The sequence below is a fragment of the Pelodiscus sinensis genome, chromosome 2, assembly GCF_049634645.1.
Source record: "Pelodiscus sinensis isolate JC-2024 chromosome 2, ASM4963464v1, whole genome shotgun sequence".
Taxonomy (NCBI): Eukaryota; Metazoa; Chordata; order Testudines; family Trionychidae; genus Pelodiscus; species Pelodiscus sinensis.
The window spans coordinates 246076331-246092404 of NC_134712.1; the positions used below are offsets into that span (position 1 = coordinate 246076331).

Consider the following 16074-nt stretch of genomic DNA (forward strand, 5'->3'; position numbering starts at 1 on the left):
TGTGAAAGTCCTGCAGGACATGCACTTATATTCATATGAATTCAAGATCAGACTGTCCATCTGTATTCCTTTAGTACTGTGGCCCCATTAGTTAGCTTGCCAGATGTCTTGATAGCATTTGACATATCACAAGATATCTCACACAGCAATTTAATGTGGTGTATGTCCCACACTGTGTGACAATTAAAAATTTGAAACCGCAAACTTTTGTTCACCTGAGAGAGAAGAATTGGGACTCCTTGTATGAGCAAGGAGAATATTAAGATTCAACCCTGAGAATATTTATTTGCATTGGTAAGGTATATGTAACATGAGGAAAGGTTTGCAAGTTCAGGACCCACTGCTGTTTAATATTAAGGTCAATTTCTGAAACTTACTCTAGCAGTTTACTTGCTAGGGTTTTAAATGGACTGATTATCCTCCAGTGTTCATTTTATATGTTTAATCTTTGCAAGGACCAGAGAACTCAATTTTTAGAGGGTTCTCCATTTTATTTATTTATTTAGAACTTGAGCAGTTTAGTGGAAAAGCATTTTAGTAATTCAATTATAATTATTGATTAAAATAAATTATTCTTATTTCACTTTTATTGGTATGTTGTATTTTTATGGGTAAAACCAGAAGGCGATTTGGAATATTTCTTGCAGGATCACTGTATTTTTGTCTTATCCCATAAAATCAATATGCAGAGGTAACTGTCATTCTCTTAGTCACTCAGCTTGTGTATCACTAGCTAATATATTTAAATCATCACTAGACAAAACACTACAATGCTGGTGTTATGAGAGCTAAGTCAACAAGAATTGAGGGCACTCAGAACCTTGCTGCGGGTGCTTTGCTTTCCCCAGATCCTGTCTCCATGTTTTGTAAAGATAATTGCTAGATGTATTCAAATTTAGACCACTATTAAATCTTCTATGGAACTAATCTTCCTTTGAAATAATGCCAATGAGAACACTGCAATACAGTTTAATAGAATGTACTATTTATAGAGCATTAAAAGGCATTTATTTAACTCTTGCAGGTCAAGTACCAAACAGGGCAGCATGCAGCAGAAAGTCTTAAGGCCTGATCCAAAACTCACTGAAGTCACAAATCAATTAACATGAATTGGCTTTGGATCAGGTCCTTACTGATTAATTAATGACATAGTCTTCTGAATGGCTAAATTCTTTCCACACTTTTATGGCCAAATCCTGCTTGCCTTACTCACATGGGTAGAGCCACTAAATTCAGATGCTGTGGTGTACCTAGATAAACAGAGGGAGTAAACAAGTGGGATTTGGCCCAAAACATTACTGTTAATAATAGTAGAGGTTAATGCATTAGGACACCACCAAAGGTTAATCAAATAATAAGTATTCAAAAGCAAATCATAAACCATAAACAATGCAAGCAACATCAAACAGTGAAAACAGTCATCCCCCCAACCATCCATTCTTTCTATAAAATTTAATAGATTATTAGCATTATTGAGTATGCCTTCCATACCAGATGTTGGCAATCACTTACTGCACATCAGACACTTTCCTGCATATTCCCAGAAAAAGAAAAGAAAAACAAAATCAAACCACAGAGTGTGATTTGCGCTATGGTTGCTATCATTTTGTCTATTCTCATCTCCTGAGATATGCATATTTCTCACTAATGTCTCTTGGAGTTACTTGTATGTAGCAAGAAAAGAATACACTTCAGTGAGTGTATTATGTTGTTAGCTACCGTGTATTTTTTGTGGCTGAGAATTTTTTATTATCTTGGAAAATGTATAAGACTGTCAGTGATTCTGCAGATCATCTCTCAGTGAAAAGGATGAGTTTTTCCTAGGCCCATCTTATATAAAGACATTAACATATAACATGTGTTTTCCACCTCCATGTTTGATTGCTGCCCTCTAGACAGCTTCCCACCTGCTGCTTGCTTCCTGAGCGGAGTACATAGATACTGTAAGGATGAAACTGAATCTTATAGGGAGGGACAAAACAAGACCTCCTGTAATACATCTTTAAAGTGGGGCTTAAATCTTATTCTGTATTTTAGAAATGTGTGTCTGTGTGTCCGTCTGTCCAACTCTGAGTCTGTTTGTTTAAGAACTCCTCCTAAACGGCTGAACTCCTCCTCCTCCTAAGAGCTAGGACCACCAAATTTGCTATTAAGCTTCCTCTTATCCTAATGTAAAGCAAGGTTAGGGGTTGGTTGTACCAGGACAATGGGATATGCATGGAATTCAATTGTTTCTCATAAAGTGGAAAGGGAGGAGTCAGGCGGGAGGGCCAGTTATACTGCTGAATGACCACTGGGGCAGCAAGAGGCCAGAGGTGTTGACCTGGACAGCCATAACTCCATATAGTAGGAGGCAGGGGTGGAGAAAGTGATTGCATCAATAACATATTTCAGAGAGCTTTTGGGTGTGTCTGTTTGTCTGTGTGTCAGTTTGTCCCCCAGCCAGGGCACATGTACACCTCCCCTGGCTGTGTCCGCTACAGCTGCAGCAGCCATGGAGAAACACTTCTCACCTGGCCCCCAGCTGCTGCGGTGAGTGAGGGCTGGGGTTGTCCTCTCTCTCCGGGGTGGCCTACAGACCCATGCCACAACAATGATTTAAAAGAAGAAAAATGAAATTTATTAGAGTTAGACCTGGGCAATGCTGGGTAAATCTTCTAGTTGGACATAAGTGGGATTTAAATGGCGCTCAGGGTCCTTTGCTGTCACTCCACACACAGATAAATTTCAACCATAAGGTCTAAAGATTTGCGCTCTGAGCTCTCCCTATAAATTCAGTATGGAATGGGAACCAGCATGTAATTTATAGCCTTTAAGGACCCTATCCAACTCCCAAAGTCAATGACAGACGTGCGCTAATTTCAATGGGAGCTGGACCAGGTCCCCAAGGCCTCCAATCTATTAACCTCTGACACCACCTCTCTCTCACATCCCAACATTGAAGCAGAGATGCTCCCGTTGGCAGAGTTTATACTGCAGTCTCCAGTGTTCATCCTTTGTAGGTGAGGGCTCTTGCTTATGACCCTTGTTCCTGCTAACAATATTCCACAGCCCGAGTTTAGCCTTTTTCAATGAGTACCTGTACTGGGGCTTAATGTGTTTTATTTATTAGTTATCAAGGACTGATGGGATTTCTCTGCACATATTATCTGAAGTCCACTGCAGTCAATGGAAAGATTTCCATAGACTTCCATGATATTTAGATTGCGTACCAAATGGGGCATTGACTGGTGTTATTGAGTTGCCCATGGGCTGGTTCAAGAATGTCATTTTAAAATTAAATGGACAATGTCTAGTTGACATGATTATAAGCAAAGTGCAAAGTTCTAATTAATAGGTAAAATCACCTACAATATGTTTTAAGTTTACATACATGAGGACTTGATTATTCCCAAGTGAAGCAGCTGAAGTGGATGGAGATATATGAAGAAATCAGAGACAAGGCATTTTTTTAAAGCAGCACTTAAATTCCTAACATAGACTGATTGGGTCAGATTCTGAGCCAGTATACATGGAAATGGCATGCTGCTGAAATCTAATGAAAAGGTGTCTATTTAACTCAATGGACACTTTGACTTCAGTGGGTCTACTCCAATTAGGTACACACTTAAGAGTGTGATTTTCAAAAGCACTAAACATTAGTCTGGATTCTCCCACTGAAATCAATGGTAAAACTCCCACTGATTTAGGCTAATGCAGAGTTAAGATAATACTGAATGTTTCTGAAAAATCAGTCAGTGAGCACTTTGCTGGATGGAAGAATTACACTAATTGAGGATCTGGCCCATTATTTCAAGAAAGCAATTTCCCTGAGCTCACAAATGTCAGGTATTTCAAAAAAGAAATTGCCAGATATTGCAAAAGTGTGATTGGATATCACCTCAGATCTTGACAAAAGAAAGTGAATTCCAGCAATAACCCTCTTCAACTAAGAAATAACCAAGGCATTAAAAACACAATGCAGCCTTAGAATACCTTTAAGATATTACTGTTTAGCATTTTTTCATATTTAAATCAACACATGTTGTACTATTTCATCTCAAGGTAACCCAGTATTACTATTAAAGTCTCAAATTGAGCTCCAAAATAGACTTATCTTAATACTTTTTTTAAAGGATAACTCAGCTGAAATTATCAAACAGCACAAGAGGTCTCATGCATCTCTGTTTTACTAGGAATTAAATAGATGCCTAATGATTCATAGCTCTCCATTTGTGTAACTTTGCATGCTCAAAACACAGACATTTTGGATGGTAAAATCCAATGACCAAACTCTCTGCTGGCAGAACTCCCTGGAGTTTTATTAGCAAAATATTCAGCCCCTTGCAACCAGGTATTGAAATAGCGACAAGAAAGTAAGCTGAGTCTACATCTAGAGGGGAAAATAAGAAAACATGTGATATAAGTGTACTGCACTGACAAATTATAGTTGATATCTTCTTTCACCAACAAATGGCTCAAATCAAGTATTTAATACTACAGAAAGGATTGGGTGTATTTTAAATAACAGCCTCTTGTCCTCTCCCTCTTCTCATTACAAAATAGCAACAACTATTTATTGTCTGAAATCAAAACAAGCTTCTGTCCACTTTCTGATTTCTTAACACATCACAGAATCACCACACATAACAGCAAAATTGGTAGGCTATGCTCTGAGGAGGTTCTGGATTGAAGACAAGATGGAAACTGAAAGGCGTTCCCTGGAGACGACTGTCCCTTCAGGTTAATCTTCAAATTACTGGCAAAGGCGAGAGAGATCATTTGTTGTTAGGAGTTTTTATTTGTTTGTTTGTTTAGTTATTATTATTGCCTTTTGCGATTTGTAAATCACTGAGTTCTGCTTGCAGTTGAGCCAAAGATTTCCCAAGCAAAAACATTTTCACAGTGAACAGCTTAATTGTAAAAATCTTATTTTTGCCTGCTACTTTGGGTTTAACTTTCCATGATGACAAATTAAATAGAAAAAACAGAAACACTACAGGTGTCCAGAAGCTTCAAACCTCTAAAACTACTCATTAAAGGCCAGATTTTGCTACCTTTCCTCACACTGACTATTATCTTACTTTGCAAGAAGTTCCACTGACTTTAATGATACTAATAGTGGAGTCTGGTACTGCTCAGCATGATCAAGGTTTGCAGGATCTGGCTGTAATTGCACAAGGTGTGTTCTTAAAACTTGCACATCCTAATCAGTGAATTTATGCCTAAATTTTAAGCTATGTGTGGCTGTTGGTTATCATAGCTGATAACACACATGCCCATAAAGGCTTATGCTAGGTCATTTGTCTTGATTTTCACGTTATATTCAAGTGTTTTTAGTCTACTGTGTTGAAACATTTCACTACACTTTAATGACCGTGCTTGAGATTTTGTGCCATCTTCTTCATTTTTCAAATATATTTGACATGTAATTGCCAACATCTGTTCAGGATAATCATTGACAGGATCTACCATGCACGGTTTTTGCTATCTTCTCTACCTTGCCATGCAGGTTGTATATTTTAAACACTGAGGCTGAATGAGACCTGTCCATAGATAACACTTGGCAAGAATGTATCTTCAAAGAGCTAGCTCTGAAATGGGCTCATCTCTGAATAAATCACTAATTTGAAACAATTATTAATCACTGTAAGGAACAACAATAAAAGGGATCAAATAGTTTGATTAAAACTATGCTCTGGGAAAAGGGTTAATTCACAAATGGAACCGGGTCAAAACACTGGGATTGTTCCATTAAAAAGGTGAAAAATCAATTGGGAGAGACCTGATCTCCACTGAAGTCAATGCCAAAATTCCCACTGACTTCAACACGACAAGAATTAATGTAAACAAGATAGCGCCAGAAGAATTAAGCTACCTATGTTTTCAGCCTTGAAATGAGTTCAGTTTTTAGCACAAACTTTAAGTTGTCAACAGAGGCACTTGCAAGTTCTAATACGTTTTGACATTATCATTTATTCTTTCATTTTTAATATAAAAATCTGAAGATGTTAATGGAATTTCATTGCCATTTTCATATGGTTCATGAATGAGTACTTTATGGATATGATTAATGATACACTGTATAAAAAGCTTATTATACAATAGTACTCGTTTTAGTGAGCTTTGTAATTATGGAAACAATTGTGATTCTTTTTGCCCACAAAGATGAATTGAAAAACATATGAAAAAGTCTTCTATTGACAGGTCACATTCCCTACATTCATCCATTCCCATTCAGTATCTATTGTCGTAAGTCATTTGTATTCACTGTATTTACTACTGGAAATGGCATGTAGGCTTTAACCGCAGCCTGAGTGTTTAACCTGATTTTCACCTGAAATGACTGAGATTGTTTTCAGCGCCCGAAGTACTCTGAACGTTCGTAAGGCTGAGACATTGCCCAGGTCCACAAATTCAGTTATGTATCTGTAACAAGGGAAAGTCACACACAGACAATGACAAAACGCCAGCAAAAAACAACAGTCAAGGGGACAAGGAGAGACAGAGAGAGAATCACTTGTAGCTGAGAGCCAATATGCAAGGATCAGGGCTTCTTACCTGGGATTACTGAAATAGTTTTAAAAGCTCTCAATACCCTGAAAGTCCGAAGAGGTGTAACACTGACTAGTTTCACAAATTCTCCTACATACCTGTAGAATTAAATCACAGTTATTTGGAATTATACGGTAGAGCATGCTATTGGATTGAATGAATGGTGCATTCACACATAAAAATAAATACACCTGAATGAACAGTACACCCACTTTACAAGGCTGTTCTTAGATGCCATTCTTCCTGAGTATATCATATTGTACAGGATGTTAAATGTTTCTTACATCATAAATCTTATGAATTAGGCATCATGTTCTTTAAAACCATAAGTAGGAGTTGGTTGTAACTGTGCTCAGCTGTGCATATTATACACATTATACCATCTTGTTTCCATTTTAATCCCCGCAAGAATGATTGAAAACTTAAAAAAGAAAAAAACCTGGAAAATAAGTTATAAAACTACGATAGGAAATTTAAGTATAAAATATTCCCTGAAATAAATCAATCACATATAATACATGAGAAAATATCAACATAAATAATTCCATAGGGTTATTTCTCATATATTGCTTTGGAACATTGTACAACTACTGTGAGCTCCAAGAGATGATGAAAAAATTATTTATCACAGAGTCTTTGCCTGCAGTTGCAGAAGACAGGTTTGAAGCAATCCTGTGGTAACTTTCAATCCTGTGGTAACTATCCAGTGGAACTGGTGTTTCAAGGATGAAGTTCACTGAGTTTTGGACAGATACCTTTGGAGGTGTTACAGAGCAGCCTCTCCACGCCTACTAATATGACCTAGCAATAGCAACACTGGTTCTGTTCTCCCGAGTTTTAGGGGAGAGTTGGTGCACACAGGATTATCTAATCAGTAGCTCCTCCTCTAGTGTACCCTCACTACCTCTCTCTTCGAGTCAAATGAGGGCTAAAGCCCTCTTTGGCAGCTAGAGATGGTATGAAAACTTCTTTCTGCAGCTGTTATTCAATTCCTAATGGCAGAGCCTCCTCCAGACTGGTTTGAATACCATCCTGGCTGTATGCAGCTGAACTCCCAAAATGTCCAGAAATTATAAGTAACCAATGGCACATGGCTATGGTTTTACTCACTGCAGATTTGTAAGAGCATATTAATAATCTGTAGATAAGCATATAATCAAATGATACTGCCTTTTGTACACAGTCTAGCTTTTAAATAATAAAGAGCAATCCCAGTGAGTGTGCAGGGTACTATGTATGTATACTCCCATGCAATATGGAAAACAGATCCTGTGTACAATCTGGAATGCTTACTGATCTATTGTACTACAAGAGGCCTATACAACTGGTCCATTATGGGCTTAGGAAGGAAAGTAATGGTTATTTCACAGTAATGACCCAATAACTCTAAAAGGAAATATGGGATTTGTACAATAATACTAGCTAACAAAATGACTTTATCTCCTCCTGATAGCTGTTCAGTTAACTCAGATCACCAGTATATGTTCTGGCTGGGCACACCAAAGCTTTACACCCATGAATTTGTTTGGGAGAGAACCTCAGATTTCAGTGCTCTCCATCCCAGTTTGAATCCTTACACACTATTCACTGCTCATGTTTCCAGGCGCATAGGCCGCACTTCCAGTAGTATCAATCGAACTGTAAGCAAACAAGACTATAGAGCTGCCTGAGATTTAGTACACTTCTGGTTTTAATGGTTTGCAAATTGCATTTATGTAAAGTACAAAATGTGTCAGAGTAGAGCCCATTATCCATAGCTTCTAACTGTCTTCTGGTTATATACCTAGGAAACAGGATTCATAACACTCAGATCATTTTGCAATCAATTTTAACTCGCTCACTGCTACTTGAGTGCCTGAAGAACCATTTGCCGTGGTTTGCATCAGTATTCCATTCCATTCCATTCCAGCCCTATCCAATCACTGAACCCCTCAATTCTGTCAAAAACACATTTGATTAAAATATGTTAATACAGAATGGCTTGGAATAGAAACTGACAGGAGTAAAAACTGAATCTGAAGCAGTTGATTATTGACATAATTTTGTTTCATCTGCGGCTTTTTCCCCACTGCAGACCCTCTATTTTAGTGATTTTTAAGTGATTAAAAACATTTTTAAGTGATTAAAAACATTTGGTCAGTAATTTGGCATGCATCCTAGGAACAAAATACTGGGGCCCTATTCTCTAGCCACACCAGTTGGCTTCTCAGTAGACATTCTCGATAACTCTTTAATATTAGCAGCTGCTATATGCAGAAATGAGGTAACAAAACTTTCTACTACTCTGAGTAACTGCAGCCAGAAACTGCCCTGTCCTGGGTTTGCCCCAGCAAGAAAGGTCCCAGGAAACCCCAGGATGGTATGTACAGTGCACAGGAAGTGCAGCATTTCTACACTTGCTAGAGAACTTAATGGAGCCTGCTGTGGAGGTGCTATGAAGCTGCTGGCAGGAGAACTGGACCCCACATAGTTTTTGTACCACTTCAAGAACTAAAACACCCACACATTATCACAAAGAGCAAAAATCCCATAGGCTCTTGGGGGCCAAATGCTGGCTTCTGCACACAGTGGGTGAAAATCATCCTACTGAAGCAGAGCCAGCAAAAGACCTGTGAACTGCCTAAGTCCTAGGTAAGCTAAGTAGATCATAAATTTTGTGATGGTCTTCTCTTTTGTGATGGTCTTCTCAGGAAAGAATGTCCCCTCCAAGTAGTGTGAGGGTAGAATACTACACTGCCCACCCACTCCACTGAGGCGCAACAGCGCAGGAGATACACAGCCATTTTGCAGCCGCAAGGAGAGGTAGGCTTTGCATCATGGCAGGTCCACCACTCTTACTGTTCTTCTTTCCTGGTCCACCCTCAAAGTCCTTTGTTTGCTAGTGTAGAGGAAGCCGATGAATAACACGGCTCCATAATACACCAGAGTGGGAGAGTCCTGCATGAACAGAACTACACAACCATGCTTCTGCTATTTTGGTGCCATTCCATGCCTGTAGGGGGGATGGCAGAACAGTTCCAGTCCCTGGCTGTGCATTGTTTCACTCTACTTTTAAACGCAATGCAAAAGAATCACACACAGCAGTGCAGGAGGAACATATTTCACGTGAACTAATGCAAACAGACAACTACAATAGGGCTGGCCCCCAAAAGGACCTCTTCTTCTTTGTGCTATTTTTAAATGCTTATCATAAGTATGTCCACATGCTGATTTCAGCCAGAGCAATTTAGGATTATAGGATCAGAATCTGGCCATCTTAATACTATGCCCCAGTCAAAGACCACTGAAATCAATGGGACTATATTTATAGAAAATAATGATAATTATTTTATACCTCCAAATTACATTCTTTTCATTAATATTAATGGAAAGTTAGGTCTCAAAATTACCCCCATTAGAATCTTGCAAAGAACTTCAATGCCCTTAGTTGGGCCAGGGATGAATGGACACGTTTTACCTAATTGGACCCACTGAAATATGATGGGTCAGGTGTTCAGCTCAAATATCAGTGTTATCAGAGTTTGCATTCTGCTGGAAGGAGACTTTAAACAAATGAGGAGAAAGGGGGAGAGAGAACAAAAATTGAACGGGGCGGGGAAGCAGCAGAAAAACGTAGCAGAGAACAGGTGAAAAGAAAAGCAAAGGCAGAAATTTCAAGAGTGGAGGGTGGTTGGGGAAGCAAAGAGGAAGAGAGAAAAGAAGGTATTGACAAAATAAACACAGTGTATTCTGTGCTGCAAAATATAGCATGTGGCAAGATTCCCTATGGAATCGCTCCAGATTATGCTGCTATAATTCCACAGAAATCGATGGCCCAGATTCTCCTGCACACTCAGGTCTGCTTGAAGAAAGATGTGAAAGTGTATCAAGGAGCTGATTGACTGGTTCTGACCTCTCTGAGGTGATCTATATGGGCCTCAGTCTTAAGACAGGCCCATACGCAGGAATTTCTTTAGGGTGGGATGCTTTTTTTGTAAAGGTGGACTAAGGATGTGAAATTGCAGTTTTCTGGATAATTGTGTAGTTGATTGTATCAACTACACAATTAGTCGATAAGGACCACTCTGCAGAGCCGCAGAGCTCTTGCTACATTTAAAATGTGGTGGCGCAGCATTTTGGACCAGCGCGAGCATTTTGGACCAATCCTGTCCACTGCAAACAGGGGCTGGTGCCGGATCAGCCTCTGTTCGTGGTGGCCAGGGCTGGCTCCAGGCAGGCGCTGCTCCGGCATCAGCCCCTGTTCATGGCAGCCAGGGCTGGCCATGGACAGGAGCTGCTGCCAGACCAGCCCCTGAGCATGGCCAGCACGGGCCACCGTGAACAGGGGCTGCTTGGCAGCAGCAGCCCCTGTCTGTGGGGGGAGGGGAGGAACCAGCTCCCCACTGGGACCCCCGCAGACAGGGTCTGCTTCACAGCAGCCTCCCCTATCTCCCGCCCTCTGTGCTGCCTCTCATAGAGGTGCTGGGGGGAACTGGCTTTTAAGCTGGCACCCCCTAGTACCAGCTCCTGTCTCCCCTGCCTTGCTGCCTCTCAAAGAGGTAGCAAGGGGGGTGAAGCAAGTAGTTGATACTGCAGTTGACTACCCAATAAGCTTATGCTTATCAGGTAGTCAACTAGTCGCTAACATCCCTAATGTGGACTGCAATTTTTTAAAATATAATTTTTAAAATGTATCTTTCCTGCTGCTCTTTTCTCCCCAGGGTGATATTTAAATCTTTTTTGAATAAAAACCAGCACAACTGGAACATAAGGGACCATTTTTTTACAAAGGGATTTATTTTTAAATTATTTTCATTTAAATTTAAAATGGTCCCTTATTTTCCAGTTATATTCCAGTTGTGCCTAAAAATTTCAAAAATAAATACTAATTTAAACTAGAATAATATTAACACAAGGAATCAACACAGTTGCGGTGAAATTGCCTGTATACAGCCGTTTCAAAATAAACTGTCAGCGATGGAAAGCTAATACATACATGTCATCATTTTGTCTACTGTCTGCTTTATATTGGCATCCTAACTGGCAGCCATCTTTGCACTGAGAAGAACAACAGTCTGCTAATCGCCCAGTGTCTGTGGGATGCCCAGCAGGGCCAATTATAGCCCAATTATAGCTCAATATCTGGGGTGCCCAAGATATTGATCACAGTCAACCGGTGGATCACGAAGCAGACTGGCAGCCCACTTCCCCGGCCACCCAGGAGGAGTGGGGAAGAAGCAGTCCATGTGGCAGCCCAACCCAAACTGTGGAAAGGGGTGGTGGCTGTTCCGTTCCTGACACAGTGGCCCAGCCCCACCCCCAGCCTCATTCCTGGGGTAGGGAAGGGAAATCAGCCCGTCTTTCCCTGGCTGGCCGGAGCATGGGGGAGAGGCTCAGACAACCTGGGAGAACTTGGGAAACCATGGGGGTGCATTCATCCCCCTCATTCCCCCGTGTACGAGCCTGTAATATGAGCCCATGTTTCAGCTGGAAATGGGTGGAATTCATTTCATTCTGACCACTCACATTGCCTACATTGGAGCCAGATGGTGAGATGGGCACAGAGTCAGACATGAGTGACTGCATCAGCTAAGAGCTGCTGTAGACCAGAGACATTCTTGGCTGGGCAGATAGAACAGCTCACCAAGACCCAAAATATACTACCCTTACAGTGCATAGGGCACTCAACCATGGGGTAGGAAGTAGTGAAAGGACCTTGTTCCCAGTATATGCAATACGTTTCTGCTTAGCTTAACAACCACCACAGGAGATTCTACTTAAATCCCCCATAGAAAAAGTATTGGTTATGTTACAAGGGGAGGGAGCAGGAACAAAAAGGGTTTGTGATCTCAATATTCTTTTGGTGACCAAAAGAATTGCCCAAGAGAGTTGCAAAGCCTGAAGCTTTGTTATGCTCTAACTTCCTCTCAATACCATGTCCTCTGTGAGCCAGAGATTCTTGAGCACTTCCACACTCTACATATGCCAAAGCGGTGCAAGGCATCTTTCAGGGAAAAGCTCAGAACTTCTTGTTTCCTTTTCAGTCATCTTACTATTTTGCTGGCTTCTGTTGTGTTATTAGGGGTTGGAGTGAGGTGTTTTTTTTTAACAGAATATTTACTTTAGTAACTACTAATTAAAATGTGTTATTTATTATTAACAGTCCCTGTTAGACATACAAATTACTATTTTCTGTCTCCAACAAAGAAACAGTTACAACTGAAACATGAGAGCTACTTTTGTGGTCTGTGTGAGGGATGGAAGAATTACAAAGCAGAAAGCTTTCCTTTTTTTTGCAGTGCAGTTATCACTAAGATACATTTATAAGCTTCAGAGGGGTAGCCGAGCTCGTCTGTAACTGGAAAAACGTAAAAACCAAACAATAGGTACATAAGAACAATTTGCACTTTCTCTGTCAGCTTTCATGTAGCATGAACACTCTATTTCCCTCCCTTTTTTCCCTTCTTTTTCCTTCTTTCTTCCCCTTATTCCCTATTTATTTAGAACTGGACCTTTAATAACTCCATTCATCTGAAGAAGTAGGTGGTACCCATGAAAGCTCAAGATACCATCTACATGTTTTGTTAGTCTTTAAGGTGCTGCAAGATTACACATTGTTTTTTAAGTTTTTCCAGATGTATTTATGTATTTTATCACTTGCATTCACATAACATTGTCCATCTATGGATCTAACAGCACCTACAAACATGAATGCTCATAAAACCATGTAAGTAGGCAGATATTATTATAACCATTTTACAGATAGATAAACTGAGGCACAGAGAGGTTAAATAACTTGCCCAAGATCACCCAGCAAGCTGCCCAAATCTGTACTGGAATCTAGGAATCCAGGCTCCTACTTCCCTGCTCTAGAACCACTCAGGAATAATTCCACGGTGATCTGCTGTAGCTGAATTATTGCGCTAGAACATTGGTGATTTTCTAAGAATAGGTGAAAAGTAGTTACACTGCATATCACACTCTTGAAAGAGAACAATGGAGTGCTACTTACGCCATAACAATGACGCTGAAATCCAGCCAGTTCCATGGATCTCGAAGGAAGGTGAATTCTGTCATACAAAATCCTCTTGCCAATATTTTTATCAATGACTCAAAAGTGTAAATGCCAGTAAAAGTGTACCTGAGGAATAAAGTGTCCAAGAAAAATCAAGACCATTAGCAGTTAGTGGAGAAGGAGTTGAGGCACACGCAGCTTATTCACTCTGGGCCCAGACCGACTCAGATGAGAAATTTGTACTCATTACAACAGGATTACTCATGTGGCATCAGGCCCTTTGTGAACAGCTTCATGTGTGGACCAGATGACCATGTGAGAAATGGGGAAGCATATATGACAGCCTTATAATGAATGCAGGCTTCATTGCAGTGTATCCAGATGAATTTGCAGTCACTGTGTCAGGCATGAAAACTATCTAGAAATGTTACATTACTGGACTCTGAAGCACGCCTGCCACAGTCAATGGGAAAGGAATGGGTTATGCAGCATTCCTTGTTATTTCTTGTATTTAAGTGAAAGGTTCTATTCATACCTCTCATCTCTTTCTACCCAGGCCACATCAATGCTCAATAGATTAAATAATGGGTTGGTTCTTCCTTATTCATTAAAAAGAAATAGATTTCCAACAGCAAAGTTCCTGGCATTTCACTGTCTGTGGTACGTAATACCTGCCAGGAGCATTAAATAGCAGTGTAATGCCTTAATTGAAAATATGGATTACATATAATGATTTGGACCTGCCTGAATTTAAAAAGGGGGAAGCCATGTGTTTTCATTTACTAAAGTAAGATTTGCATTACCAATGGCTTCTTCACTGTGAATGACAAAACAGAGAGAACTAGCCTATGAGTTCTCCTTTGCAATAAACCTATTTGGAACAAAACTGAGCACATTTGGTATGGATGGTAGCCGTGGACCCACGCTATAAGATTCAGAGCTGGGGCCTCTTTCACCCCGTAAAGTTTATGAGTGAAACCCAGCCTCAGACTTCAATGGAGCCAAGATTTTACCCGACGATTAGACAGATCTGGAGGATTTCCCCTCAGGACCATTTCTAATCAAGAACAGAAATTATATAGATCCAGAACTTCAAAAAGAAATGGATTTTTAATAACCTCAGTAGAAAATTTGTAAGTGCTTTAGGGCAGGGGCCATCTCTTTGCTTTGTGTTTATGCAGAGTCTCAACTCAATTGACTTCTGAACCTCTTTCTGTAGCTTTTCCCATCAATCTTGATTTGTTTGTTTGTTTGTCCACATAGTTACAAAGACTGTCCTTTACATGATCCAACCAGCTGAGACTAGACAGCCTCATTTTTCCATTTGTAAGTGCTTACTTTGGGCATCTCTCTAACAGACACATGCCTCATAATAATAATAATAAGAAATCATAATAATTAATAATAGCCTTTAAACACATCACCAACAGTTCTCTGTATCACATACCTCCATTAGCCTCTTATTTTTAACTCCTCTGATGAAGTGATGATACATTTGATAATGAGGCAGAATTCTCATTCTTATTTTTGTAGGCCTGCCTCCATATACAAGAAAGCCTCACAAGTCATAGGCTACCACATTTTTGGGCCTCCTCACTGGAAATAGCAGTTGGTGTGCAATTCTCATTCCCCAGATTACTGATACTGTCTGGTCATGTCAGGTTCTAGCCTTTGTGCACTAAATACATGCCTGGAATTTTACTGCCCACTCACACCTGGGCGTATATCACCTGATCCCAAAACCACTAAGTCAGGAATCATGACTTGACTAACGGGTGCTAGACTCTGGCTTTTGGGGTGAAATCCTGGTTCTATTAAAGTCAATGGGAGCATTCCCAGTGACTTCAAGATGGCCAAGATTTGACCTCTTTGGCTATAATCTAGAGAATGGTATGAATACGCAAATGCCATAGTTTGGCTTGAGATTTTGCAAGAATATGTAGTGTAGCAAATAAGGGCCAGACTGTGCACCAAGAGGAAGGCAGGATGCAAAGTCTCCTTGTCTTGGTGCCCTTTGTTCTTCAGCTGAGCACAAATAAAGAAAGACCCTCTCAAGGGCCCTGTAAGTGTTAGCCACTAAAGAGTCAGTGGCCCTGCCCTGCCTCCACACCAGCCAGTGGGAATCAAACATCACTAATAGGAGGCTACCGCACCTGCTAGCTAGAAGTTGTTTCTGTTTTGATTCAATGACTCTCGGTACCTCCCCGGCCCCCACAGAGATTGCTCCAGTACCCCCGCCATCTTATGGTGTGAGCTAGCAGTCCTACTGTATCTGTAAGCCTCCCTGCAGTCTTGAAAGAGGAATGCTCCCCGAGCTCTCACTAGGGCAGCATGTCCTTTACTTAGATCTTCCTGGCTTCTAGATCTGGTGCTGCTTCAGGAATCCAAAATACAGGCCGTGCAATTGACAGGGGCTCTTTAAGCTTATTTTTCATTAATAAATGTGAAAACATGTACAAAAAAATTTTAAAAATCGCGTTGCTGAACATATGCTTCTTAAAATGACACTTTGTTCAACCTGCTAGACAGTTTAATTGATTTCACAG

General features: G+C 40.3%; 1 protein-coding gene across 1 annotated transcript in view; it reads right to left on the reverse strand.

Annotated features, from left to right (window-relative positions):
* LOC102452890 (sodium channel protein type 5 subunit alpha-like) overlaps nt 1–16074 on the reverse strand; it is a 340594-nt gene that overhangs the window by 242485 nt on the left and 82035 nt on the right. The window contains exons 5-6 of the mRNA XM_075922835.1: nt 13526–13654; nt 6317–6408 (exon numbers count right to left, since the gene is read on the reverse strand). Of these exons, the coding sequence (XP_075778950.1) occupies nt 6317–6408; nt 13526–13654 (221 nt within the window). The remainder of the gene's footprint in view (nt 1–6316; nt 6409–13525; nt 13655–16074) is intronic.